This window comes from Rhinatrema bivittatum, chromosome 2, assembly GCF_901001135.1.
Source record: "Rhinatrema bivittatum chromosome 2, aRhiBiv1.1, whole genome shotgun sequence".
Lineage (NCBI taxonomy): Eukaryota > Metazoa > Chordata > Amphibia > Gymnophiona > Rhinatrematidae > Rhinatrema > Rhinatrema bivittatum.
The window spans coordinates 388,972,497-388,997,086 of NC_042616.1; the positions used below are offsets into that span (position 1 = coordinate 388,972,497).

At 46.4% G+C, this 24,590-nt stretch overlaps 1 protein-coding gene across 4 annotated transcripts in view; it reads left to right on the forward strand.

The window, feature by feature from the left end:
- The window catches only part of MTRR (5-methyltetrahydrofolate-homocysteine methyltransferase reductase), a 233,773-nt gene that overhangs the window by 200,926 nt on the left and 8,257 nt on the right, over positions 1-24,590 (forward strand). For all 4 annotated transcript variants that reach the window (XM_029590020.1, XM_029590021.1, XM_029590018.1 and 1 more), the window contains one exon: positions 19,229-19,321. In XM_029590020.1, coding sequence (XP_029445880.1) covers positions 19,229-19,321 — 93 coding nt within the window. The remainder of the gene's footprint in view (positions 1-19,228; positions 19,322-24,590) is intronic.

Below are 24,590 nucleotides of genomic sequence, written 5' to 3' on the forward strand. Positions count from 1 at the left end.
ATTTATTCTGTATTTGGTAAGGGATTTTCTGTGTGTGACCAACATGAGGAATACTGCTAACATATAGTTACTGTATGCTGTAGCTTGTTCTGTTTGCCCCGTAGACTGTGTATTGCTAATAAATTTTGGATTTTTAGCTCGTTTTTCCAAATAATGCTCAAGGTGGCTTACAATGTTTTTAGAATTCACGTTCAATAAGTCCCTGCCCAAAGATTAAGAACATAAGAGCATAAGAAAATGCCATACTGGGTCAGACCAAGGGTCCATCAAGCCCAGCATCCTGTTTCCAACAGTGGCCAATCCAGGCCACAAGAACCTGGCAAGTACCCAAAAACTAAATCTATTCCATGTTACCATTGCTAATGGCAGTGGCTATTCTCTAAGAGGTAGATCTTCAAAAGATATGCGAGCGCGTACTTTTGTTCACGCAGCAGGTGCGAAAAAATGTTCCCTCCGAGGCCGCTCCGATTTCGGAGTGGCCTCGGAGGGAACTTTCCTTCGCCCTTCCCCTACCTAACCCCCCCCCCCCCCCGGCCCTATCTAAACCCCCCCTTACCTTTGTCGGCAAAGTTACGCCTGCTCCGTCCTCCGGTCCCGGGAGCTGGTCCGGAGGCCTCGACCACGCCCCCGGGCCGGCGCCACGCCCCTGGCCCCGCCCCCCAAAACGCCACGGCACGCCCCCAAAATGCCGCGTCGTTCGGGAACGCCCCCGGACACGCCCCCTCCCACCCCTTTTTGAAAGCCCCGGGACTTATGCGCGTCCCAGGGCTTTACGCGCACCAGCGGCCTCTGCAAAATAGGCGTGCCGGCGCGCGCGGGCCTTTTAAAATCCGCCCCTAAGTGAACTTATTAGCAGGTAATGGACTTCTCCTCCAAGAACTTATCCAATCCTTTTTTAAACACAGCTATACCAACTGCACTAACCACATCCTCTGGCAACAAATTCCAGAGTTTAATTGTGCGTTGAGTAAAAAAGAACTTTCTCTGATTGGTTTTAAATGTGCCCCATGCTAACTTCATGGATTTTACGATTTAAGTGGGTACTTGAGATGGCAGGAAGTAAAGCAAGGAATGTTTGTGGGGGAAGTGGTTTACAAGGCTTCTGCTTTTCTCCACTGGAAAGAAAAACAATGTTTTTTTGGGCCTGGTGTAATATTTGCAGTGTTGCTTTTTCGTAGGTAAGGTTGTTGCTGTTTGAATGCTGGGAGTTAGTGCTGTTTTGTTATGGCAGGCTTATTCTGTGGGTTCTGAGTGACCTTTTTTTTTTCAGAGTTTTGTGTTAATTTACAATGTTTCTGTCGCTCCTCATTCCCTAACTTCTTTCCCTATACCCTTTCTTATGAACTCCGTTCATCGGACAAGTCACTCTTATCCGTGCTTTTCTCTTCCATTGCCATCTCCCGACTCTGCACTTTCCACCTTGCTGCTCCATATGCCTGGAATAGACTTCCTGACTTGATGCATCATGCTGTTTTCCTGGCCACATTCAAATCCAGTCTAAAACCTCACCTTTTTGAGGCTGCTTTTATATCCTAACCACTTCTCTATAATAAATACATTTCCCGTAAACCTTTGCCTTTATGTGTGTTTGACTAGATTGTAAGCTGCATGGAGCAGGGACTGTCTCTTATGTGTACTTGTTCAGCGCTGCGCTTCTCTAGTAATGTTTTCAGAATGATAAATTATAGTAGTAATAATAGTAATAGATGGTTTGTTTCACTTTTACTAAGGTGACAAACAAAGCTGAAATTGTTTTTTGTATGGTGAGTAGTAAGAGGGGAAACATCCTAGTTAAGTCCAGCCAGAGAGGCTAGCCAATTATTTCAGAGACTATTCTCAGCCTGTGCGGTACGGATTTCTTTTAATTTACGTATGTCTGTATTCATTGAGCCCATAGTGCTTAGGGCTGAAGTGCATGTGCACAAAGTGCACGCAGATTTCAAACATAATTTTCAGAGTGGACTTGTACATGAACCCCTGCATGGCACACATGTGCACATTTACGTCTGCATGGGAGCAGGCATAAATATTCATGTGACGTTTGCACACATACTTTCAATTTTAGAGGATATGTGCGGAAATGGTTTCTCCATCCTGACTCTCCAGGGACGTCTCTTTCAATTATGCATAGAAGTACATGTGAAATTGCTTCTGCACTTAGTTATATATACAACCCCTGGGGTCATTGACAAAAGGCCTATAAATATGCATGTAATATGACATTTTCCACGATCGTATGCTTTTGAAAATTTACTTCTATATTTTTATGTATTTCTTGATTTTTTTTTTGTTTTGTTTTGTTTTTCAGTCTATCCCCAAACAAGTTCATCAGATACTGTGACATGATTTCTGAAACCTATTTGGGGTAGTTTTGAAAACTGAAGTAAAATTTAAGACCCGCACGCGTGCATACATGTACGTGCGTTTGCCGGCGTGCGCACATGGACAACGCTTTTATAACATACACGCGTATATGCTGTGTGTTATAAAATCTATTGCGCGTACATGTGCACACAATTTTATATTGATACACGCATGTGGCCATGAATGCCTTCTCGAGCGCATAAGTAGGAGAAATTTTAGTAGGTACGTGCAGCAGGCCTTTTTCCCAGTTTGCTCCAGTAAAGGAGAGGACATCCTAAAACCCCTAGCTAACTTGTCTCCCTTTTACCCTATTAGCCCCGAGCCTTAAAATCACAGCCGACTAGCCTCGGGTTTTTTTTGTTACATGTCGTCCATAGCAGAAGTAAATTTACCCGGTAGGGGACCCTGGTGCGTGCTTGTGCAGATAACTACTTATGTGCTGACTTCATTGTGCAGTCCCGGCCTGCCCAAACCATGCCCACGCCCCATCCCTTTTTCGGAAAACTTTTTTTATGCGCATACCTGCACGGTTTTTAAAATCCATGCAATGCACGCCAGACCGAGTAGCGATTATCTCCCAGCTTTGGTGCATGTAGGGCTTTTAAAAATCGGCCAGTGAACATTTTAGTGCAAGGTCCATGGATACTTTTACCTGCAAGCTTTGCAGCAGTTCTCGAAGAGAAGGTTTAAGCAATCTTCCCTTTGATCCATGTGCTTCAAGAATGGGCAATTTTCAAAAAGCCTTTTTATGTGGTTAAGTCACTATTTACCCAGATAAATGGGTTTTGAGAATTATCCTCTCTTTGTACAATTATGTATTTTTACAGGATTGTTCTGAGAGGGTGGTAGTGGGGTCATCATGATTGTTGAATTTAATTAAACAAACTTTCAACCGAAGATTTTGATAAGGTGGCTAATGCCTTTGTACCAGCCTTGATCATAGGATTCCCCTTTGAACATTTGGGGGCCGGCTGTGTCCATATAATTAATATATTTCTTGACACCGATCTAATTTTGTTTTGGTCGCATTCCTGCGTTGGATCGGCTTCCGTATTGTTTTCTGGGACCATCCCTCTAATTGTAAATGTGCCCGAGAGCAGGTCTAAAGTTAACCGGCTATAGGCAAAAAGAATATAGCCAGTTAATTGAAGTAGTAAGACTTAAAAAAAAAAAAAATCACAGGCCTACTGGTCCTAATATCCCTTGCCTGAGGTCCAGTGTCCAACCCTCCTGAGCAGAGCATGCAACCCCCCCCCCTCCCACCTACCTCCCAAAACTCCCTTCCCTTTTGAAAATCTGTGTGTCGCAGTTGTTCCCAGTCTCACATCTCTCCTCTTCCCCACCCGCTTCAAGGTCCTGTTAAATGATTACAAAATGTATAATCCTCAGGGCCCCCACCTCCCCCTCACCCCACCCAAACCCATACCCTCTCGGTACCTTAATGCCCTTAAATTTTCAGCCAGGGTCACAATAGTGTCCTACCGTGACCCAGACCCAGATATATCAGAGAAAGGAGGAAGGACAGAGATGGAATTGTAAGACTGAAAACTGATGAAGAGCAATATGTAGAGAGAGATGAGGAAAAGCAAAAAAAATTAGAACAGTGGCTTCTGTTGTTTACTAAAGAAGACCTTGGAAGAAGATTACTGCTGGTCAGCAAGAGTACAAATGGGTATGTGGGTGAGACTGGCAAAACTGAAAGTGGACAAGGCCATAGGGCCAGATGAGATACATTCCAGGATCCTAATGGAGTTCTGAGAAGTATTGGTGGGTCAGCTGAAAGACCTGTCTCATAGATCCTTGGAGACGAGCTTGGTACTGCAAGATTGGGAGAAGGGCAGTTGTGGTCCCGCTTTACAAAAGTAACAGTGAGGAGGGTAGAAACTATAGGCTGGTTAGCCTTACCTTGGTGGTGGGAAAATTAATGGAGATTCTGCTAAAGGAAAGGATAAATCATTGTGTACAGTTCAGTGGGCTGCAGGATCTGAGGCAACATTGTTTTACCAAAGGAAGGCAATGTGTTGAATGAATCTGATTTTTTTGATTGGGTTACAGGAGAATTAAATCAATGGCAGTAATTGATATGATTTACTAGAATTTCAGCAAAGCTTTTGACACAGTCTTGCAACCTGGGAGAGGAATGGATTAGAAATTGATTGACTGACAGAATGGAACTCACTAAGAAAAGAAGGATGATTAGTGCAATGCTTCAGGGATTGGTTTTGGGACCAGTTTGAGTGATATTGAGTGATACTTAAAGAGATTAGAAGGAAAAGTTTTTATCTTTTTGCAGATGATACTAAGATCTGTAACAGAGTGGACACCCCAAAAGGAGTAAAGAGAATGAGATGTGATCTAAGAAAGCTTGAGAAGTGGTCAAAGGTTTGGCAGTTAGGATTTGATGCCAAGACATCAGAGTCATGCATCTGGGGTTTACAGAAATCCAAAGGAACTGTACATAATAGGGGGTGAGAGACTGATGAACACAGACAGGAGAGATATGAAGTTAGCAAAGCAATATGACTGTGAGGACCGTAGTTGCAGTGCAGCCCCCTACCTGCAGGGGCCTTCAGCAGGCTGCAGTCTGAGCTACACAGGCCTTGAGGACTCCATGACTCAGCTCTGCCATGCCTTTTTAAACCTGCTTCATTTTGGAGTCTCCTTACTCTTTGCTGTGGCAATCCTAGTGCTTTGCTTTAGCTCTTGTTTGATTTTCTGTTTCTTGCTTCTGTTTTTTGTGTGGTCTTTATTGTGGCCTTCCACTTCTGTGTGTTGCTCTGTCCTGTGGTTGTTTTGCACTGTTACACTGCATGTGGCCCTCTTACTGTGGCCTTTTAATTTTGTTTGTGTTTTGTTGTTAACCTCTCTGTCTTGCGGTGCACTCTGTTCCCTGTATTTTTATGGAAACCTTTCAGTACCCTGCAGCCAACTCTGCCCCAGTGGTGTCCTTTTGCACCTTGTGAGCACCTTCCATCTAAGTCCTGCCAGCCACCAAAACCTGAGGGCCCAACCCCATATGGCTGTTTGAAAGTTACCCTCTTACTGTGTAACAGTGTCAAAAGGCTAACTGGTCCAGATAACAAAAGTGGTGGATCAAAACTCTCAAACACCAAAAGGTCTGAACACATCTCACCAATCCTCAAAAACCTGCACTGGCTACCCATCCCACAAAGAATTTGATACAAAGTTCTATACACGGAAAAATTCGACTGGCTAAGCCCTTCCCTTCACTTTCAATCCACCCAGAGAACACTCCGATCCACTAACACTGGACTCATTCCTACACCATCACCAAAAATGGCCCACCTAACCTCAATAAGGGAATGAGCCCTAACACTGGCAGGTCCAATACTCTGGAACAGCCTTCTACCTCAACTCAGGCTTAACCCCACAACCCAATCATTCAAAAAAAAAACCCTCAAAACATGGCTCTTCAAAAAAGCATACCCTACTACCACCCAACACATGAACACTAGCTCCCCCCCACTCACCTCCCTCAACACCCACATCAGATCCGCATAACCACACATTATGATCAACCCCAAAAAAACAGCCTTTGTACCATTCTTGATGCAAATTCGTAAACGATCTTCTATACCTCGCATATGATCCAGTACAACTCCGCATTGACCAACTATCACACATGCTATAAAGTTTCAATGCTCAACGCCATAAAGTCTCAATACATAATGTTCTTCAATACATAATGTTATAAGGTTCAATGTAATATTTTATTACGTTCAATGCAATATGTTTTATAGTTCAATTCAAAATGTTACAAAGTTCAATGTAAAATGTCAAGAAGTCCAATCTTAAATGTCACAATGCTCTAATGTAAAACAAGAAGACTATGCCAATAGACTCCTGTAGCACTGTAAACCGGTGTGATATGTCTGATGAACATCGGTATAGAAAAACAAACAAATAAATAAATAAAATCAAATGTTGCCTATCTCTCTAAGAACTCAATCAAGCTTGTCTGTGAGGATCCTTTCTTTGTCTGGGGTCTTGTAATCTGTTTGTTTCAAGGTGCTTTCAAGATGTTTTCCTTCATAATGTTTCCTTAGCTTTGTCTACTACCAAAATTAGACTGATGGATCTGTTGTTGCTTGATTCCTGGAACTAAATCTTTTTTTCCCTTGAAAGCTCCCGTGTCTTCAAAAATAACTTGAATACAATTGTAAACTCATTTTTTTGTGCTCCATCAGATCCCAATGCTTTTACTCATTTGTGCAGCTTTTTCAAGTAAGTTCTGTTCTGTAATGGGTTTCCGATCATTTTACTGCCACTTCCAGCCTTAGGTACATTGCTTTCTCCTCCTCCTTTAAGATTTTTGTCTCCTACTGATCTTCCTCCATGCTAATCCCACTTTCTCCTCTTGTTTTAGCTATTCCCCCATTTGCCTTTATGTCTCTCCCTTACATATTTATAGAACGTTTTATCTCTTCTTTTTATTGACTAGGCAGTTTTCCCTTCTGTTTGGAATTTTTCTTCTCCATCTGTTCTTTGTGTCTGCCTTTAATTTTCCTGGTTATTCTGCCTATCCTACTTGTATTGTTTTGTACTTTTTGAATGTTAATCTTTTATGTGGAGCATGAAATTGAATTGCACACTCAAAAGTTTGCAGTCACATAATAAATTTGTTGAAAATTATTAATTGGTACAGACAGAAGAAAGAAGATTTACTGAGGTAGAAAGTGTTTAATCTGTAAGCTCCTACATCTTTCATAGCTTTTATTATCAAAAAAGGACCGCTGTACATTTCTTTAACAACTTGCTATTGAGATGGATTTCCTGGAAGAATTTAGGCTCATCAAATCCTGTATGGTCATTCAAATCTATCTTGGGCAGTCTCAAATATTTTTAAGTTTAATTAAGTTTAGATGCGGTTACAAAGGAAAGATTTGTATTGTGACTTTAGAAGAGTTTCAGCTATGATACTTTGGTTATATATAGCACTGTGACTAACTAGATAAACGACGCTTGACCAACGTGCCGCAAATGCACAGTAGAGAGCAGCTCTACTGCGCATGTGCGGGCGAGCACGTCGGTCTTCAGCAGCGTCAGGAAAAAAAAAACATGGCGGCGGGCGGCGGCGGTAGCGCGGCGGCGGGCGGCAGCGGCCAGTAGCGAGGGAGGGAGGAGAGAGAGAGAGGGAGGGACGGACTGAGTGGGAGGGAGGGAGTGGGAGGGACGGAGAGAGAGAGTGAGAGGGAGTGACTGAGTGAGAGGGAGCGGCTGAGTGGGAGGGAGGGATTGAGTGGGAGGGAGGGACTGAGTGAGGGGGAGGGACTGGGAGGGAGGGACTGAGGGAGGGGGATGGAGGGACTGAGTGAGAGGGAGGAACTGAGTGAGAGGGAGGGAGGAGTGGGTGAGTGTGTGGGAGGGAGGAAGGGGGTGGGAAGAGTGAGGGGAGAGGGAGAATGAGGGAGAGGTGAGAGTCAGGGATGTAAGTAGAAGGGGGAGAGGGAGAATGAGGGAGAGGTGAGAGACAGGGATGTGAGTAAGTGGAAGGGTAAGAAGTTATGGAGCAGAGAAAAAGGGAGTGGAGGAGGGCTGAGGGGGAGGGGATGGATTGAGGGAGGGTGGGGAGTGACTGAGGGAAGGGGAGAGAGGTGGGAGTGACTGAGGGAAGGGGAGGGAGGTGAGAGTGAGGGGAAGAAGGCAGTGGGAGACAGAGGGTGAGTAAGACTGAGTGGAGGAAAGGGGAGGAGTAAACGAGGGGAAGGGGGAGAGAGGGACAAAAAGTGTAGAAGGGTGCTGTGTTAGAAAATGGACTGAAAACAAAATGTAATGTAGCCCGTTTTAACGGGCTTAACGGCTTGTATATTAATATTACATCATACTCCATAAGAACATAAGATAAGCCATACTGGGTCAGACCAAGGGTCCATCAAGCCCAGCATCCTGTTTCCAACAGTGGCCAATCCAAGCTATAAGTACCTGGCAAGTACCCAAAAACTAAGTATATCCCATGCTACTGATGCTAGTAATAGCAGTGGCTACTTTCTAAGTCAGCTTAATTAATAGCAAGTAATGGACTTCTCCTCCAAGAACTTATCCAAACGTTTTTAAAACCCAGCTACACTAACTGCACTAACCACATCCCCTGGCAACAAATTCCAGAGCTTTATTGTGCGTTGAGTGAAAAACCTGATTGGGTTTAAGACTTTTCCAAACTCGTGCCCCCTCACCCCAAACAGTGCCACAGCTAATGTAGTTGTTTGAACAGATTTGTAGGTTGTCATGAGAGAGACCAGAGTTCATTTTTTTCTCTCTGTCCAGAGAAAAACATGTGGGATCTTTGTAGTTGTACAGTATATCTTGTTTAGGTAAGATCATTGATATTTTGAACCAGACTTATCCGGGATGACTTTCTGAAAGTAGTGTGATCGCAATGAAAAAAAAATTGATAGATGGAAAGATCACAAGAAACTAACTGCAGTAAAAGATTTAACTTCTGACCTAACTTGCAGAGTGATTATCCACTCTTCCACTTCATGGTGTGTATGGTTTCATGAAAACATATGTCCTTGTGTCTAATCCAAGTACCTAATTGCTTGAATTTACTCTGGTGGGTTTGTGGAAGCAGGCTAGACAGCTGCTCACATTGACAATTTCATTTTTAAAACATGCGCAGCACAGTCAAATTGCTTTATTAGCTTCCTGTTGGATGCAGAGCCTGGACCAGGACTGAGATCACTGGGGGTAGCCTGCTCATTTTCATCCTGTTTATCCTTCCTTGCATGGCACTTCTCCTAGCACCTTTGTATTTGACACTCATTAAGGAATTATTGCCAAGATAAAACCAGGACTAGGTCTGTCTGTCTATGGAGGCAAAGAATCATCTAGTAGCCTTAGAGCAATCAACTCCAGTGAACGTGAGATAATGTTTGCCTTTCATGAAAACATGGCTGCTGCTACTAAGATTCATTGGACTTGTGGTGAGAGTTGCTTAACATGTTCCAAAATGATATCTTTAGCAAAACCATTTCAATTGATACTGGTTAAATATTACCCATTCCTGAACATACCCAGATCAGTCCAGAAAAGTGGGTTTTGTATCCCTACCAGCAGGTGGAGTCAGAACAATTAGAACTTTGGGCACTGCTACATAACGAGAGTGCCACCTGCAGTCACTCAGTATTTCTCTGACTCCAGCGGGTGGTACAGATGCACACCTGCAGTCTTTAGTTATCCTTTTTATTTAGTTAGTTTGAATTTAATTTTTTGGTTTACGGTCGCTTCCTGAGGTGTTAGGCGCCTTCGTGGGCCATCCCTCAGCAGAAGCTGGGCATCCAGGGAATTGGATATTCCTGTCAGGGTTTCGCCCACCACAGTTCGGTGTCTGACGACCAGGGGCTCCTGGCTACTCACCACCGTCTCTGCTACAGCTGCTCCCTTGTCTCCTGCAACAGCTTTTCTCTGTGTCTTGGTAAAGTTTAATAAAAAAAAAAAAAAAAAAGCCGTTTTCACTGCGGCTGGCTGAGGTAAGGAGAGGTGCAGGAGGGACCGGGTCTTTTAAGGCCAGCCTGGGAAGCTGTCAGCAGTGTTCCCGTCAGCTCCCGGGGCTCTGGGTCTTTTTCTGAGGGCAAGGGTGAGTTTTTTCTCCATGTGCCTCATTTACTCGCTGCTTCCCTGCTAGGAGCCTTGCGATTTCACTATAGACAGGCTCCTTTCCCGCGGCACGGCTGCGTGCATTTTTTTCTCCTCAGCCTAGCCCGCAGCAAGAAAAGTTTCTTTTTTTTCTGGTGCTGCCTGATTCAAATTTTCTCCACGTCGCGGCTCCAAGCGTTTCTTTTTTTTATTCGCGCACTTTTCTATTTCACTTCAGTCTGTCGACGTGTTGCTGCGGATGGGACCGAAAACAAAATCGCAGGCCTGCCGCATGTGTGGGTCACGCGGCCAGGCGTTAGATGTGGCCTCCTTATGCGCAGCGTGTTCCCCGGGGTTAGAGGGCTCTTCAGGGCTTCTTGCCTCCTCCCTTGGGGAGGGAATGTCTGTCTCGCCTTCGACTTCGCGGGAAGAGGATTCTCCGCCTGTTTTAGCCCCGGTGAGGGAAGACCTCACTGGGGGAACTGATATCACCCCAGCAGACTCTCCAGTGGGGGAGGGGGACCCGGAGGGGTTTTCCTCAGAATTTGTCCTCCTTATGCACCAGGCTTTCCTGGCAAGAAAAAGCTCGGCGGTAAAGCGACCTGGTCTTCTGGGGGCAGGTTCGGACCCGTGTGAGAAAAGAGGTTGGGGTACGGGCCCTCATCAGCGCCTCTCGGATCAGGCTCACCTCACAGAGGATTCTCCCCAGGGTACGCGAGATCCGATCCCGGGGTCTGGGGCAACGCCGGCTTCTGGGGTAGAAGGGGCGGCAGACCCGGATCCGCGGCTGGATCCGGATGAGCCCGATGACCCCAATGTGGTGCATTTGTTCAAGCGGGATGAGTTAAGATCCCTTATTTCCCAGGTCCATGAAGTTCTGGGACTTAAGGTTTCTCAAGAAGAGCCTGACAATGAGGGTGTCAATCCAGTCCTTGATGGCATTAGGGGTCCCACAACATCTTTTCCTCTGCCTAAGAAGGTTTGCAAACTAGTGAACCGGGAGTGGGAGACTCCGGATTCTGGCTTGAAGGTGGGCAGAGCTATGGTGAAACTGTACCCGATATCGTCTGATGTTTTGGATTTACTGAAGATTCCAAAGGTGGACGCCGCGGTCTTGGCAGTCACGTAAAAGACCACTATCCCAGTTGCTGGGGCAGCTGCCCTTAAGGATATGCAGGACCGCAAGCTGGAGATCCAGTTGAAGTGAGCATTCGAGGTTGCAGCGCTAAGCCTTTGAGCAGTGGTTTTCGCTAACCTCATGCAGAGGGCCTGTCTGTGTTGGGTCCAGGAGTCAGCTGCCGGGGCCGGTACGGGCGACAGTGGGGCTCTGCAGTCCGCCAAGCTAGGAAGCAGGCATCGCTTATGTTGCAGATGCTTTTTATGATCTGGTGAGGACCTCGGCGAGAAGTATGGTGTCCTTGGTGTCAGTGCGGAGTCTCCTCTGGCTGCGAAATTGGGCGGCAGATTTGTCCTCCAAATCCCAGCTTTGTAATCTACCTTTAAAGGGCAAGCTCCTGTTTGGGGAGGATCTGGATCAGCTAGTAAAGCTGCTTGCCGAATCCAAGGGCAATCAGTTGCTGGAAGATAAAAGATATTCTAAGAAAGTCTTCCCTCCTCCATCTAGGTTTCAGGACTCTCGCCGCTTCAGAGTGGGTAGATATTCCGCACCTCCTGCTTCTAAACCTGCTTCGGGGCGCCAGCAGTCCTTTCGAGGGGTCACCAGCCCGGAAGAGATTCGGGACATCTTGGTGCAGGAAGTTAAAAAACCCCCAATGAGGCTGCTCCTGCAGGGATTTAAACCCTCCATCAGCTAGGCGCTGCGCGCCGAAGGAGCGCGACAAAGGGGCCTGCCCCTTTGTGCGCCCCTTCGTGCAGCTCCTGAGTGCTGCCAGAGCCCCCTCTTCGCTGCTGCTCTCAATCCCTCGTCTGCCTGGGACCCCAGATCACCTAGGACCATCAGCTCTCCAAGTCCTCTACACCCCGTTCGTCAAGCCTCCTCATTGCCTCCTGCTTTTCCCACAAGCCTACAGACTACTCGCCCATATCGGAGACCATTCATTGGAGGCCAGTCTCTTCCAATTCTCGCCGGCGACCTTATCCTGCCCACAACGTAGAAGGACTTAATTATCTGCTCACCCCACAGGCGCCGCGCTCATATTGTGCCATCTCCTTCTGCCCTCACCTCCGCCACTCAACCTCCATCTCTCCACTCCACTACCCAGCTTCCCCCCAGGATACGCATCTTCCCTATACCTATAATATATAACCGCTTGGCCAGTCGGCCCAAACCTTCTTCCTATCATCCGGCAACAGAGGCTAATCCCAATCATGATCTCACCGGTCACACAAATACTCGGTCTCTCACTCTTCTCCCTAACCCTTTTCAACGCCCAATCCCTCACCAAAACAACTCACATTCTGAACGACTATCTGTCAGATGCTAAACCTGACATCTGTGCAGTCACAGAAACCTGGTTGAAACCTACTGATATAGCACTAACAAACCAGCTCCCAACTCAACTATATGACCTCCTCTCAATCCCAAGACTCAGAAAAAGAGGAGGAGGGCTTCTTTTAGCCGCAAAAAAGGGTCTAGGCCTATCTCTGCATCTGTCTACCTCCACAACCAATCTCGAACTAGCTCTTTTCAAATCCGAACATCTTCAACTCGGCTTAATCTATGCACCTCCAGGAAAACTTGACTCAGACCCTTCTCCCATGATCAAATTCACCACCAAACATTTCAACACGGACAAGCCAGCCATATTGATAGGAGACTTCAATCTACACGTGGACGCTTCACCACAATTCCTGAACTGCAAAATTCTCCTCACCACACTAAGCCACATGGGTTTCAGACAAATTGTCAACAGCCCTATGCACAAAGCGGGCCACACATTGGATCTCATCGTCATAAATGAGGGCATCTCCTTATCCACCAACCCTACATGCTCCCCAGTCCCCTGGTCAGACCATCAGATCATCTCCACGGTGCTACAGATCAAAGAAACACCCCCCCCCCACTCCTACCCCAAAACCACAATCCAGTTTAGGAAACCCTGCTCCATAGCCCACCTCAGCACTCAGCTCACCAAGGAACTAGCACTTCTCGACCTCGAAGATGCCAACACAGCAACTAATTCTTGGATCAATATCACTAACAAAGTGGCAGACCAATCCTGCCCAACAATCACCAAAACCTTACACCTAGCACAGGACAACAGGAAACCTTGGTTCACCCCAGAACTAAAGGCCCTGAAGCAAAACCTACGAAGCAAAGAACATAGATGGTGCAAAAACCCGGGATCCTCAACTCTATTGGCCTACAAAGCCCAACTTACTGCCTACAGGAACGCCATTCACAGATCCAAGAAAGATTTCTTCTCTAAAAAAAATCCTTCATTTTATATTTGATTCCAAAGCCTTGTTTTTCTATGTCTCAGCTCTCACCAAACCAGCCCCACCCATCATACCGGATGACCTAGCCTTCAGCAAAGCTTCAGATCTGGCCAACTACTTAAAAAAAAAAAAAAATCACCAACCTCATCACACCCTTCACTGCCTCTAATCAGTGTTCTAACCTCCCACCCTTAACCTTACCACAACGTAACTCTTCGCTGGAAATTGAAAACATTCTGAAGAAACTCAAACCTTCCTCTCATCCGTCGGACCCAATACCTCCCAATCTTCTTCTCTCCATTCAGAACATCATTTCTAAGCCTATTGTAGATATCATTAATTGCTCTTTGGCCCAAGGGCAGGTGCCTGACCAACTAAAACTTGCTATACTTAAACCCCTATTAAAAAAAACCCAAGCTTTCAACTACGGACCCAGCTAACTTCTGCCCCATAGCGAACTTGCCTCTGATCGCCAAAATTATGGAAAAAATAGTAAACAAACAACTGTCAGAAAACTTGGAGGACAACCATTTTCTCTACCCATCTCAGTTTGGCTTCCGCAAAACTCTAAACACTGAATCCCTCCTATCTTCCCTTTCGGACACCATCCTCCTTAACCTGGAAAGAAAACAACCTTATCTCCTAGCGCTTCTCGATTTATCTGTGGCCTTAGACACTGTGAAACATACAATCTTATTAGAGCGTCTGGCAGACATAGGTGTTAAGGGAGTTGCGCTCAGCTGGTTCGAATCCTTCCTCGACAACAGATTCTTCAAGGTGAGGATCGACAACAAAGAATCACACCCAATCAGATCCAACGTGGGAGTCCCCCAAGGCTCATCCCTCTCACCCACCCTCTTCAACGTCTATCTTCTCCCTCTCTGCCAGTTACTCACTAATCTAAATCTAACTCACTACCTTTACGCGGGCGACATCCAGATCCTTCTCCCAATCACAGAATCTCTTCAAAAGACATGGTCCCACTGGAATAGCTGTCTCCAAGCAATCAACTGCCTCATCACCAGCCTTAACCTCGTCCTCAATACCAATAAGACGGAGATTCTCATCATATCGCTTGATGAAAACAACGTGCTCCTCAACTCCCCAAGCTCCTCCCAATTTGCCAAAACAACTATCAATCACTCATCATCCGTTAGAGACTTAGGGGTTCTGCTTGATAACCATCTAAACCTAAAAAAATGTGTACAAAACACCACAAAAGAATGCTTTTTCAAACTGCAAGTTCTTAAAAAACTGAAACCTCTCCTTCACTTCCGAGACTTCTGGCTGGTGCTTCAATCCATCATCCTATCGAACGTTGATTACTGCAACTCCCTCCTCCTCGGTCTTCCTGCAATCGCCATTAAACCCCTACAGATGGTTCAGAACGCTGCTGCCAGGATTCTCACCAGCTCAAACAAAAGAGAGCACATCACTCCCATCCTTCAGAATCTCCACTGGTTACCCATCAAATTCAGGATTCTTTTCAAAGTCCTCATGATGATCCACAAAGATATTCACAACATCTCCCCCCTCAAGCTAAGCATCCAGCTACATCCACACACATCGGACAGACCCATCAGAAGAGCCTACAAAGGCACTCTCTATGCCCCTCCTGCAAAAACATCCTTAAGGAGGCGTGCCTTATCCACAGCGGGTCCCACCCTCTGGAACACTCTTCCGCCTGATCTCCGACAAGAACTCTGCCTTCAGACATTAAAAAAAAAACTTAAAACCTGGCTCTTCAGCCAAGCCTTCAACGGAGATTTAAGCTCCTCCTGAAACCGCCTCCCAGTCTAGGTTATGTCGCACTCTCAAATTAATCCTCCCAGCCCTTTTCAGGGGCCCCCTCTTTCAAACCTAGCATGCTCTTCTGCTCACATCAGGTTCCTGCCCCCTTATAGTTTGTCCTCTTATGGCACGCCAGTTCCTGTTCGACTCTAACCCTCTATCCTACCTGCTCAAGTTATCCGGTATTTATCCTGTTACTCAGCAGATATCATTTCACAGCCCAATGCTCTCCCTTAACTAGCCCCTCAAGCTGTGAGCCATCGACCTAAACTCATCAGCTCCTTATTCTTCCAGGTTCATTTCTTGATTTTAACAGAATAATAATTTTAACTGCTCTGAAGTTATTTATTTCAACTCTGATAGTATTTATCTACTCAATTTTAATTGTTGATTTAATTTATACGGAAGTTATTTCATCTACTTGACTTTATTGTTCCTTGTTTTAAATTGTAATTGTAACTGTTCCTTGTATCGCCACCAAGCGGCTGTTCTGTGTTTAATGTAAACCGGTGTGATCTGTATTCTATACAGGAACGTCGATATAGAAGAAATCAAAATAAATAAATAAATAAATAGAAGTGATCAAAGACTGGTATGCACTGGAGTTCTCGCGCCCGGTCCTGGAGGTTTTTGTGGAGTCCCGAGTGGCCTCAAGTGTCAAGCGAGAGGCGGTCCAGGTGACTCTACAACAGCTTCTCGAGCTCAAAGCTATTGTCCCAGTTCCGGAGGCTCAAGAGGGACGAGGTCAGTACTACGTGTACTTTGTGGCCCCAAGAAGGAGGGCACATTTTGGCCCATCCTCGATCTGCAGAAGGTGAACCATTGCCTTCGGGTTCCTCGCTTTCGTATGGAAATCCTGAGGACAGTGATAGCTGCGGTTCAATAAAGGGAGTCTCTCACTTCTCTGGACCTCACGAAGGCGTATTTACACATTCCAATCCGGCTGAATCACCAGAGGTTTCTGCGATTCAAGGTCTTGGGATGACACTTCCAATTATGAGCCCTCCCATTTGGTCTCACAACAGCTCCTCGCATATTCACCAAGGTGATGGTGGTGGCGGCGGCCTTCCTTCATCAGGAGGGAATCTTGGTCCACCCGTACCTGGACGACTGGTTGATTTGCGCGAAGTCTCGGGTGGACTGCGAGAGATCAGTGCACATGTTGATGTTCACATTGCGATCCCTAGGTTGGTTAATCAATGTGCAGAAGAGTCACTTGGAACCCACTCAGGAGTTGATTTATCTCGGAGCACAATTAGATACCTTGCTGGGCAAAGTGTTTATAGTGGCGAACCGAATAGGGAAGCTGCAGGAACAAATACATTCCCTTCTTCGAAGAAACACTCCCACAGTGTGGGAGTGTTTGGACTCCCACACTGGAACCAAGCCTTGGACTTGGTTCCTTGGGCGTTCACTCGCTTAAGACCTTTACAGCGTGCACTTTGTCTCGCTGGAGCCCGGTGTCTGAGCAATTCTATCTACCAATGCCTCTACTTCCGGAATCCAGAGCCAGTCTGTCATGGTGGCTGTCACTGGACAATCTGGAACGGGGGGTGGATTTGGACACTCCGAATTGGCTGATAATCTCCACCGATGCCAGCCTCTCAGGTTGGGGGGGCGGTGTGTGCAGACAGGTCCGCCCAAGGGCTCTGGTCGGCAATAGAAAGATCCTGGTCCATAAACCGGCTCGAGACCAGGGCTGTACATCTGGCCCTGTGGGCGTTTCTTCCCTGGATCCAGGGCAGAATGGTGCGAGTCTTCTCGGACAATGTGACAATGGTGACATACATCAACCAGCAAGGCGGGACTCGAAGTTCCGCCGTAGCACTGGAGGCACGTCTTCTGCTCACCTGAGCAGAGCGCCATCTCGAGGGCATTGCCGCATCCCATGTCACAGGAGTAGAGAATGTGCAAGCCAATTATCTCAGCCGTCAGCAACTAGACCAAGAAGAATGGGAGCTATCTCTTGAGGTGTGGAATCTCATTTGCGCCAGATGGAGAACTCCTCAGCTGGATCTGATGGCAACGCAGGCGAACGCAAAAACAGTTCGTTTTTCTGCCGTTGCCGAGAATAGGGCTCGGTAAGCATAGACGCTCTCATGTGTCCTTGGCCCACGGGGATTCTGCTGCATGCCTTCCCGCCCTGGCCCCTCATAGGTCGGCTTTTCCATCGCAGAGAGCAGCACCCCGGAAGAGTGATTCTGGTGGTGTTGGAGTGGCCACGTCATCCGTGGTTCGTGAATCTGGTATGCTTGGCTCTAGAGGGTCCACTTCAGCTGGTTCATCTAATGCACCTGCTCTGTCAGGGGCCCATATTTTCGGATCGGGAGGATCGCTTCTCTCTTGCGGCTTGGCTTTTGAGAGGCGACGTTTACGCTTGAGTTATTTAGAACAAGTCATTTCCACCCTCCTACAGGCGAGACGTCCAGCCACCTCTATGGCCTATGTGAAAGTTTGGAAGCTTTTTGAGACGTGGTGTCAACGTTCCTGCGACTCTTTAGCAGTATGTGTTCCTCGGATGCTTGACTTTCTGCAACAGGGCCTTGCTAAGGGCTTGGCATTCAATTCTCTTCGAGTACAAGTTGCAGCTCTAGGTGCCTTATGGGAAACTTTGACGGCTGTTTGCTGGCAGTGCATCCGAATATTGCTCTGTTTCTTAAGGGGGTCAAACATTTGTGCCCTCCCATCCGTTTGGTGTGTCCGGATTGGAGTTTGAATTTAGTCCTGCGAGTTCTATGTGGCGCTCCTTTCGGCCTCTTCGTGGAGTTTCCCTGAAAGATCTGACTTTGAAAACGGTGTTTTTGGTGGCCATTTGCTCGGCCCGTCGGATCTCAGAGTTGCTGGCGCTGTCTTGGGATCCTTTTCTTCAGATTTACAACAATCAGGTATCGTTACGTACGGTTCCGTCCTTTGTCCCTAAAATGGCTTCAGCCTTTCAAGTCAAACTGTGGAGCTTCCGGGGTTCCCTAACTGGTCCCGGGAGTCTTCTCAGATCAGAGACCTTAATCTTTTGGATGTGCGGCGCACCTTATTGCATTATCTGGAGGTTACCAATGACTTCAGACGTTCTGATCATTTGTTCGTTCTCTTTGGTGGCCCAAAGAACGGGGACAAAGCATCAAAGGCGACCATATCTCGGTGGATTATGGAAGCCATTTGCAAGGCATACATAGCCCAAGGGCGTCAGGTGCCTTTGGGTCTCAGAGCTCATTCCAATAGGGCTCAGGCTACCTCTTGGGCAGAATGTCAGTTACTGTCGCCTCAGGAGATCTGTAGGGCGACCGTGTGATCGTCTTTTCACACTTTTACGAAACATTAAGGCTTCTGATGAGTGTGCTTCGTGCGGGTCTTTCGGGTTCCCGCCCAGTGTAGGGTGGCTTGGGTACTTTCCACTTTTCTGGACCGATCTGGGTATGTTCAGGAAATGAAAATTTTTGTTCCTGTAATACTATAGATCAGTTCAGAGGCCCACCCCTTTCTTCAGATACTGAAAGACTGTCTTGGTCAGAACCTGCTTAAGTTTTTTATTGTTGAAGCTCCTTTTTTGCAGACATGATTCATGGAGCAGTTTTTAGCAGTTGTTCGGTCTGGTTTTTTGCCAGCAACGAAGTGGTAGTCCAGAAATCTGGTTGGGTGCTAGCCTTCGTTATTTAGTTCTGTTAGCATGGGCTTGGGTACAGGTCAATACTGAGTGACTGCAGGTGGCACTCTCGTTATGTAGCAGTGCCCAAATTTCTAATTGTTCTCTGACTCCACCTGCTGGTAGGGATACACAACCCACTTTTCTGGACTGATCTGTGGTATTACAGGAACGAAAATTAGCAGGTAAGAACCAATTTTCATTTGTGTATATATTTGAAATACTGTACAATACAGAGAAGCCACAGCTTTTTTTAGTATGTCTCCATGAAGTAAATCAATTTAGTCTAATTAGTAGGTAAGGGTTGTTTTTTTTTTTCCGTTTTGTTTTGTTTTTTATTAACAAAGGCAGCATTGAGGTCGGAATTGTGAATTCCCCAGTCTTTTAGTTTGTTCATATGTGAAATAAGATCATATCTGTTTTCTCTTTTTTATTTAGAGAGAAACTTCGAGAACAACATGAAGAATGGACCTTTGGTGAGACATGGTTGTTTTTTGGCTGCCGGCATCGTGACAGGGACTATTTGTTTAGGTAAGAAACAGGTGCACATGAGGAAAAGTCTATTACAAAGTTTCCCAATCCAGCCCTAAAGCCACAGAGATGTGCATATACTAGGTCTACAATATATGAAAATGTGTCTCAAGCATATTCATTATGGATGTCCTGAAAACCAGGCCAGGTCTGCCTCTAAGACAGGGTTGGGAATCACTTGCTCTGGTATTTGTATCATTGGATTGACTTTTAGGAGATGTTCTGGAACATTGCTTGAAGACTGCCAATGAATAAATATGATTCTGAGCAAATCAATTTAGCCCAGTGGTTTCAGAGCCAACCAATTAAAAAAACAGTAGCTTGATTTAGGTAAAACATAATATTTTCGAAGTACAAAAATTTGATGTATCTGAATTTAAAATAATTTCCTCACTATGGAGTCTGTAATTTAGGGAGGTTTTGGAAATACAAATAAAAAAAAAAACCTCCAAATTTAGGTTGTGAAATACAAGTTAGAAAGTCTCCAGGAAGATATAAATAACTAAAGCTGCACAAATACATTTTCATCATTATTATTAGAATGAAGGTTTATCAAGTTCTCATTGTTCCTTTTATACTTCACTTAACTATGACTTATCAACACAAAAAGGTGTTGAATAGTTTCAACTTCATCATTATTTTTTTTATATACAATTTAAAATGTATTTAAGATTATACTCAAAAAGTGAACATACAAAAAGCTATAATAGCAATATTTCCATGAACATTTCAGAAAGTAAAACCCAATTCCCCACCCCCCTCCTCTTCCCAGAATCGAAGTAGATTCTCACCGTAGGTGGTTACAAGTGTTCCAACAAAGAACTCACTCTATCCCTGACAGGCAGCAGACCACAGTTGATAGGTCCCCAAATATCATTAAACTTAAGAACAGTGTCATTCTTCGGTGCTTTCAGTTTCCCTGAATAATGAACAGTTCAAAGGCGTTTGCACACTATAGTGTGTGGTGGCGTAGTTGTTTTTTTTCCCCTCAGGATGCCCGCGTACATCTAGCAGCAATGAATCAGATGTTGCAATAAGATTGACACATCTGATACAGGAATGCTCAGAAGGAATATTTTGGGATCTTTAGGAGGCGTAATCCTTGTAATATCTCTAATTAACTCCAAAATCTCTTCCCAGAATTGCTGAACCAATAGCCATTGCCACCAGCCATGAAACAGAGCCTATCTCACTACATAGAAGGCAGCAATCCTCGCCAACATTAGGATAATTTTGTGAAACCTCTCCAGTGTGAAATAACAATGATATAAAAATTTATATCCATTCTCTGCCAGCAAGGAGGAAATTAAGCTATGCCCCACTGCTATGAAACAAAGATCCCATGTATTCTCATTCAAAATCTCTCCCAGATCTCATTCCCATGCCACTAAATTCCTAGGCTTAGTGGATAATTCACCATTTAGCAGAGCATAAAGTTTCGAAATTAACCCTTTAACACTACTTCCTTTGCTACAATAATCCTCAAATATAGTTTTCCCCTTCTTTAAATACAATTTAACAGGGTCTAAATCCATATAATGCTTTAACTGAAGATAGGGAAATGTATATATATATTTCTCACAGGACAAGCAGGATGGTAGTTCTCACATATGGGTGACATCACAGGATGGAGCCCAATCACGGAACACTTTTGTCAAAGTTTCTAGACCTTTGACTGGCACCTACTGGGCATGCCCAGCATGGCCCTAAGCCTGCAGCCAGCAGGGTCCCCCTTCAGTCTTCTTTTTTCCGTGCAGCAGTAGCCACGCGGGTTAAGGAGCTCCACAGAGATTCCTGACAGGAATTTTCCTCACGGAATTACTAAAAACATTCATACCCTTTCGAAATTTTGATTCTGTGGTACTCCGGTAAGTCTCTTACCCATTTTCGGTCAATTTCCATCGAGTTTGGCCCTTGCGGCGTACTGGCCTTTGACCGCACCGCAGCTCAATTTTTCAAAGGCCATGGCGTCGGAGTTCCGTCGGTGCCCTGACTGTACTCGCACCATGTCCATAACAGACCCTCATAAAGTCTATGTAATGTGCCTCGGGTGCGAGCATGATGTCCCGACTTGCACCAACTGTGCCTTAATGACACCAAAAGGTCGCAAAGCCAGAATGGAGAAAATGGAACTTCTCTTCCGTTCGCAAACTCCGGTGCCGTCTATTGCATCGACGTCCTCTGAACCGGCACCGTCCACTTCGCGCCAGCATCGGGCACCAGCCAGTGACCGTCTGTTGTTGACAACTTCCCGGCCATTGACTACCTCTACTCCCCCTCAGGACTGAGGGGATCGTAGAGAGAAACATCGACATCGGAAGCATCGGACCATCGATGAAGGAAAGTCATCAACTTCGCCATCGTCTGAGCCGCCATCGAAGAAACCCTGTCCAGAAAAGGCATCGACTCTTTCTGGCACCGGGTCACCGAGGCAACACTCACCCGGATGGGTATCGGGAGCCGCGACTCTGCCTTTAACGGTGGTCCCTCCGGCTATGCCTCTGCCTCTGCCTCATTCTCCCCTTCCGGAGCCGGGGATGATTGCTCCAGGTCTCCGTGAAGAACTGGACTGGATGGTTCAGGAGGCCATCGATAAGGCGATGCACAGATTTCAAGTTCCCCCGGTGCCAAAACCGGACCCGGTTGCGGAACAGACCACCGATCCCATTCCGGCAGCATTGGCACCGCTGCTTTCGAAGATGGAAGCGCTTATAGCCGCATTTCCACCGATGGATCCCAGATCACCGATGGCTCAGGTGCCTTCTCCTCTTACTCTTTCATCGGGAGGAGAAACACCGTTCCGTCTTCCTCCAACAGGAGTCCTGCCAATGCCTCAGCCATCGATGCAGATGCGGCCATCGGCTCCACCGATCCATCCATCGATGCCCTCGATACCTGCACCGGTGCCCTCAGTACTTCTCTCGATGCCTTCAGAGCCTAGACCAGGATCTTCAGGAATACCATCGTCCCATCCTTCTCAGGTTCCTAGATGAACAGGTACTGATCCTTATGACACCTGGACTGACGATTCATCTCCAGAAACTGATGATTTACCATCACCACCTTCTCCTACTGAAAGCAGGAAGCGTTCTCCTCCAGAGGACTTGTCCTTCATAAATTTTGTGAAGGAAATGCTGAGTTGGTTCCCTTCCAATTACAGACTGAACAAGATGATAGGCACCAAATGATGGAGCTGTTACAATTCCTGGATGCTCCCAAGGAAATAACCTCCATCCCCATTCATCAGGTTCTTTTGGATCTTCTCAAAAAGAACTGGAAACACCCTGGTTCGGTAGCTCCAGTCAACCGAAAGGCAGATACCACTTACTTGGTCCAATCAGCCTCAGGGTTCCAGAAACCTCAGCTGGATCACCAATCTGTGGTTGTAGAATCTGCCCAAAAGAGGGCACGACGCTCAAAACCCCACTCTTCCTTCCCCCCAGGTAAGGAGCAGAAATTCCTGGATGCCATTGGCTGGCATGTCTTCCAGGGATCAGTGCTTATCTCTCGGATCGCCTCTTACCAGCTGTATATGACCCAGTATAACAGGGTCTTATTCAAGCAGATCCAGGACTTTGCAGAGTCCCTGCCTCAGCAATTCAAGGAACAGCTACAAACCCTAGTTCACAAGGGTATTGAAGCAGGGAAGCATGAAATAAGGTCCTCTTCCGATATCTTCGACACCGCTTCCAGGGTATCTGCAGCTGCTATTTCTGCAAAAAGATGCACTTGGCTTAAATCTTCGGACTTGTGCCCTGAAGTACAAGACAGATTGTCTGATCTGCCTTGCATAGGAGACAATCTGTTTGGCGAACAGATCCAGTGGACGGTGGCGGAACTCAAGGAGCATCATGAGACCCTTCGCCAACTCTCTCTGATGCCTTCTGAGTATTCCTCCAAACAGCAATTCAGGAAGGACACTAAAAAGTCGTTCTTCCGTCCAAAGAAGTCCTATCCACCACCATCTAGAAGTCAACCTCGGAAACAAAAGCCGCAAGCAGCTCCTCAACCGGGCCCTGCTTCCAGTTTTTGACTCCTGCATAGAGAGCTGCATCCAGCTTCCACTGCCACAGATACCAGTAGGAGGTCGATTGTGCCATTTCAACAACATATGGCACGCAATCACCTCAGACCAGTGGGTCCTTGCCATAATCTCTCAAAGCTATCACCTGAACTTTCTCTCCATCCCACCGGATTCCCCACCTCGGCTGACATGGGGAACATCCGACCACTCATCACTCCTGGAACAGAAGGTCTCCCTCCTCCTCCAGTCCAGAGCAATAGAACTAGTGCCCTACTCGCAACAGGGCCTAGGATTCTATTCCTGGTACTTTCTAATCCCCAAAAAAATCAGAAGGCGTTCGTCCAATTCTGGACCTGTGTGCCCTCAAGTACCTCCAACGAGAGAAGTTCAAGATGGTAACCTTGGGTTCCCTCCTTCCTCTTCTGCAAAGAGGAGACTGACTCTTCTCTCTAGACCTCCAGGACGCGTACACACACATTACGATAACTCCATCTTATCGCAGATTTCTGAGGTTTCTGGTAGGCCCCAAGCACTATCAGTACCGAGTGCTACCATTCGGCTTGGCATCTGCACCACGTGCCTCGTAGTAGTAGCAGCATCCTTCCTCAGGACTCAAAGTGTTCACGTCAACCCCTATCTCGACGATTGGCTGATCAGGGCTCCACTCAGCAAGATGCTCTGTCGTCCCTACATCTCACCTTACACACTGCTTAGTTCCATCTCAAACTTTGTCCTTCATAGGGGCAGACTTGGACACCTTTCAAGCAAAGGCATTTCTGCCTCGACAGTGAACTCTCACTCTCATTTCTCTCGCACACCAGCTACAGTCTCAGCACCGCTCGACTGTTCGCCACTTCCTCATCCTGCTGGGACACATGGCATCCTCAGTACAGGTTACCCCAGTGGCCCGCTTGGCCAAGAGAGTCATGCAGTGGACTTTAAGGTCACAATGGACTCAATCCGTCCAACCACTATCGACCATTGTCCACATCACCGACCCACTTGGTCAGTCTCTAGCCTGGTGGAAAAACCAGATCAATCTCCTCCAAGGCCTACCCTTCCAGGCTCCAGACCCTCAAATAATTCTCACCACCGATGCTTCCAACTTCGGCTGTTGGGTCGCCAATTTTCCGACCCAATGAGCTTGGTCTCCAGAGGAAGCCAAACCCCAAATCCATTTCCTGGAGCTACGAGCAATCAGATATGCTCTCAGGGTATTTCGGGTTTGCCTGTCCAACCAAGTCA